We start from the raw sequence: 5,000 nt of genomic DNA, 5'->3' as shown, positions 1-5,000 counted from the left end.
GAGAGAGAGAGAGAGGGAGAGAGAGAGAGAGAGAGAGAGAGAGAGAGAGAGAGAGAGAGAGAGAGAGAGAGAGAGAGAGAGAGAGAGAGAGAGTAATAGAGAAAGATTGATAGGTAGGTAGATAGAGAGAGAGGGAGAGAGTGAGAGAGAGAGAGAGAGAGAGAGAGAGAGAGAGAGAGAGAGAGAGAGAGAGAGAGAGAGAGATAATGAGAGAGAGAGAGAGAGAGAGAGAGAGAGAGAGAGAGAGAGAGAGAGAGAGAGAGAGAGAGAGAGAGAGAGAGAGAGAGAGAGAGAGAGAGAGAGACAGACAGACAGACAGACAGACAGACAGACAGACAGACAGACAGACAGACAGACAGACAGACAGAGAGAGAGAGAGAGAGAGAGAGAGAGAGGGAGAGAGAGAGAGGACAAAGATCAAGATGAAACATAAAAGTAAAAAGACGAAAAAACATGAAAAGATGAAGAAAGAAACGACGAAGTCAAAAAAAAAAAAAGATACCGAAAGAAAACAACAACAAAACCAAAAAAAGAGAAAAAAACAGACGAAGAAAAAGTAAACAAAAACAAACAAACATATCTCTATGCACGGATAACCTACGGGAGGGGGGAACACTGTGGTCGCTGAGGTGTAGTGTGCACGACCCAATGAAGGGGTTAAGACCCGTTTACCCGAACAATTAGTGCTATTCTTCTCCCAGCCGCTGTCGGACTCTCGCTCGCCATCAGACAGGGACGAGTTGGCTCTCGACCTCTCTTCCTTGTTGTCCGAGTCCTGGTGGGGAGAGAGTAAGTAAGAGAGTAAGTAAGAGAGTAAGTAAGTAAGTAAGTAAGTAAGAGAGTAAGTAAGTAAGAGAGTAAGTAAGTAAGAGAGTAAGTAAGTAATTAAGTAAGTAAGTAAGTAAGTAAGTAAGTAAGTAAGTAAGAGAGTAAGTAAGTAAGTAAGTAAGTAAGTAAGAGAGTAAGTAAGTAAGTAAGTAAGTAAGTAAGTAAGAGAGTAAGTAAGTAAGTAAGAGAGTAAGTGGGTAAGAGAGGGGAAGGAGGAGGTGGGTAAGAGAGGGGAAGGAGGAGATGGGTAAGAGAGGGGAGGGGGAGGTGGGTAAGAGAGGGGAGGGGGAGGTGGGGTAAGAGAGGGGAGGAGGAGGTGGGTAAGAGAGGGGAGGGGGAGGTGGATAAGAGAGGGGAGGGGGAGGGTGGATAAGAGAGGGAAGGAGGAGGTGGGTAAGAGAGGGGAGGAGGAGGGTGGTAAGAGAGGGGAGGAGGAGGTGGGTAAAGAGAGGGGAGAGGAGGAGATGGATAAGAGAGGGGGAGGGGGAGATGGGTAAGAGAGGGGAGGGGGAGGTGAGTAAGAGAGGGGAGGAGGAGGTGAGTAAGAGAGGGAGGGGGGAGGTGGGTAAGAGAGGGGAGGAGGAGATGGATAAGAGAGGGGGAGGGGGAGATGGGTAAGAGAGGGGGAGGAGGAGGTGAGTAAGAGAGGGGAAGGAGGAGGTGGATAAGAGAGGGGAGGGGGAGGTGGGTAAGAGAGGGAGGGGGAGGTGGGTAAGAGAGGGGAGGGGGAGGGTGGGTAAGAGAGGGGAGGAGGAGGTGAGTAAGAGAGGGGAGGGGGGAGGTGGGTAAGAGAGGGGAGGAGGAGGTGGGTAAGAGAGGGGAGGAGGAGGTGGGTAAGAGAGGGGAGGAGGAGATGGATAAGAGAGGGGGAGGGGGAGATGGGTAAGAGAGGGGAGGGGGAGGTGGGTAAGAGAGGGGAGGGGGAGGTGGGTAAGAGAGGGGAGGGGGAGGTGGATAGGAGAGGGGGAGGGGGAGGTGGGTAAGAGAGGGGAGGAGGAGGTGGGTAAGAGAGGGGAGGGGGAGGTGGATAAGAGAGGGGGAGGGGGAGGTGGGTAAGAGAGGGGGAGGGGGAGGTGGGTAAGAGAGGGGAGGAGGAGGTGGGTAAGAGAGGGGAGGGGGAGGTGGGTAAGATGAGGGGAGGGGGAGGTGGGTAAGAGAGGGGAGGAGGAGGTGGGTAAGAGAGGGGAGGGGGAGGTGGGTAAGAGAGGGGAGGGGGAGGTGGGTAAGAGAGGGGAGGGGGAGGTGGGTAAGAGAGGGCAGGGGGAGGTGGAGGTGGGTAAGAGAGGGGAGGGGGAGGTGGATAAGAGAGGGGAGGGGAGGTGGGTAAGAGAAGGGAGGGGGAGGTGGGTAAGAGAGGGGAGGGGGAGGTGGGTAAGAGAGGGGAGGGGGAGGTGGATAAGAGAGGGGAGGAGGAGGTGGATAGGAGAGGGGCGGAGGAGGTGGGTAAGAGAGGGGAGGGGGAGGTGGGTAAGAGAGGGGAGGAGGAGGTGGATAGGAGAGGGGAGGGGGAGGTGGATAGGAGAGGGAAGGGGGAGCTGGATAAGAGAGGGAGATACATAACAGACGAAAGAGATAATCAGCTAAGTTTTCAATATCATCTAGCGAGAGAGAGCTACTTTTGAAAAGAAGTTGAAGAGATATATAAGAGAAAGGAGAGATGCTGAAGAGAAGGGATAGATGCAGGAGAGATGGAAGGGGTGTTTGGAGAAAAGAAACATGCTTAAGAGAAGAAAACAGCTTAAGAAACGAGAGAGACATATAAGAGAATAAAGAGAGATAGAACAGGAGATAAAGCGAAAGAACAGATGCTTAAGAGAAAGAACAGATGATAAAAGGACACAGCAGTTGTTTCTACATCCTTCTTAATATGCTATTTCAACCCGAGTGATAAAGCGAAGGAACAGATAAAGAACAGATAAATAACAGATACTAAAAGATTAGCCCATTTCAAACCGAGTGATAAAGCGAAGGAACAGATAAAGATCAGATACAGAACAGACAAAGAACAGACGCTAAAAGGACGCTTCTACACCCTTCCGACTAGTCTACTTCAACCCGAGTGATAAAGCGAAGGAACAGATACAGAACAGATAAATAACAGATACTAAAAGGTTATTCTATTTCAACCCGGGTGATATAGCGAAGGAACAGATACAGAACAAAGACAGAACAGACAAAGAACAGACGCTAAAAGGACGCTTCTACACCCTTCTTATTACTCTATTTCAACCCGAGTGATAAAGCGAAGGAACAGATAAAGAACAGATAAAGAACAGATACTAAAAGATTAGTCTATTTCAAACTGAGTGATAAAGCGAATGAACAGATAAAGAACAGATAAAGAACAGATGCTAAAAGGACGCTTCTACACCCTTCCGATTAGTCTATTTCAACCCGTGATAAAGCGAAGGAACAGATACAGAACAAATACAGAACAGACAAAGAACAGACGCTAAAAGGACGCTTCTACACCCTTCTTATTACTCTACTTCAACCCGAGTGATAAAGCGAAGGAACAGATAAATAACAGATACAGAACAAACGCTCAAAGGACGCTTCTTATTATTCCACTTCAACCCGGGTGATAAAGCGAATGAACAGATACAGAACAAATACAGAACAGACGCTAAAAGGACGCTTCTACACCCTTCCGACTAGTCTATTTCAACCCGAGTGATAAAACGAAGGAACAGATACACAACAGACAAAGAACAGACAAAGAACAGGCGCTTCTACACCTTTCTTATCACTATATATTATTATACGCTTCTATACCCTTCCGATTATTCCACCTCAACCCGAGTCTCACCTTGCCCGTGGAGCGAGCGTCCGCCGGGATGAGGTTCGGCAGCACCTTCTCCGTCTTGGCGAGCTCGATGCCTCCTCCGTTGACGTCTTGGCTCTCGTGGTGCTTGCCGCTGATGCCGTTGGCGAAGGCGCCTTTCTCGGGGGCGTCGGCAGCCTTCTCCTTCCGCTCCTTCGGCCGGCATCCGCACAAGATGAAGAAGATGACGAGGATGACGACGAGCACGACCCCGCCACCGCCGCCGACGATGACCATGAAGGGGATGAGGGCTGCGGGGGAGGAAGGGGAAGGGGTTGGGGTGTTAGGGGAGGCGTGGTCTTGGTGGGGTTGTCTTTTTTTGCTTTTTTTGTCACTGTTTTTTTTTTTTTTACTTCCTGTGTTTATTCATTCCCTCCCTTCGTCTATTAATCTATTTCTCCCTCCCTCCTTCTCTCCCTTCCATCAACCCTCCCTTCCCTTCTCCCTCGAACCCTCCCTCAACCCCTCCCCGCACCCTTCCCTCATACTCCTCCACCCCTCCCTTCCCTCCCTCCCTCCCTTCCCTACCCCCCTTCCCTCCCTCCCTATCCTCCCTTCCCTCCCTCCCTCCCTCCCTACCCTCCCTCAACCCCACCCCCCTCCACCCACCCATCCTTCCCACCCACCCCCCAAAAAAATCCCTCCCACCCCCCCCAAACCAAGTTCCTACTCACGTGGTCTCTGGAGGATGACCTGCTGTGTCCCGACGCCGTACTCGTTGATGACCGTGCAGTTGTAGGACGCGTAGTCATCCTGCGAGACGTTGAAGATGGTCAGCGTGGAGACGACGCCGTCAGCTCTCTGGTCTTCCTTCACTTCCCAGTCGCCGTCTGCGGAGGAGGGAGGGAGGGGCTGTGAAGGGGGGTGTGAAGGGGGGTGTGAAGGGGCTGTGAGGGGTTGTGAAGGGGGGGTATGAAGGGCTGTGAAAGGGGGTATGAGGGGCTGTGAAGGGGGAGGGTGTGAAGGGGGGGTATGAAGGGCTGAGAAAGGGGGTATGAAGGGGGGTATGAAGGTGGGTATGAAGGGGCTGTGAAGGGGGGTTATGAAGGGATGTGAACGGGGGTTATTAAGAGCTGTGAAGAGGATATGAAGGGCTGTGAAGGGGTGTGTGAAGGGGGGTATGAAGGGCTGTGAAGGGGGTTATGAGGGGCTGTGAAGGGGGGTATGAGGGGCTGTGAAGGGGGGTATGAGGGGCTGTGTAGAGGTGGGATATGAAGAGCTGTGAAGGGGGCTATGAAGTGTGTGTTTTGTTGTTTTTTGTAATATGTTTGGTTAATATGTTTAGATGCGTTGTACTAGGGAAACCTCATAAAAAGAAGCTAAACACACACATACACACACACACATA

The 5,000-nt window shown here is 51.1% G+C and overlaps 1 protein-coding gene across 1 annotated transcript in view; it reads right to left on the bottom strand.

Moving 5' to 3' along the window:
* LOC113802349 (irregular chiasm C-roughest protein) overlaps positions 1–5,000 on the bottom strand; it is a 67,408-nt gene that overhangs the window by 2,179 nt on the left and 60,229 nt on the right. Inside the window, exons 8-10 of the mRNA XM_070118959.1 lie at positions 4,327–4,482; positions 3,638–3,903; positions 602–775 (exon numbers count right to left, since the gene is read on the bottom strand). Of these exons, the coding sequence (XP_069975060.1) occupies positions 602–775; positions 3,638–3,903; positions 4,327–4,482 (596 nt within the window). The remainder of the gene's footprint in view (positions 1–601; positions 776–3,637; positions 3,904–4,326; positions 4,483–5,000) is intronic.

This window comes from Penaeus vannamei, chromosome 43 (genome assembly GCF_042767895.1).
Source record: "Penaeus vannamei isolate JL-2024 chromosome 43, ASM4276789v1, whole genome shotgun sequence".
Lineage (NCBI taxonomy): Eukaryota > Metazoa > Arthropoda > Malacostraca > Decapoda > Penaeidae > Penaeus > Penaeus vannamei.
This window is presented reverse-complemented; position numbering and strand designations above follow the sequence as displayed.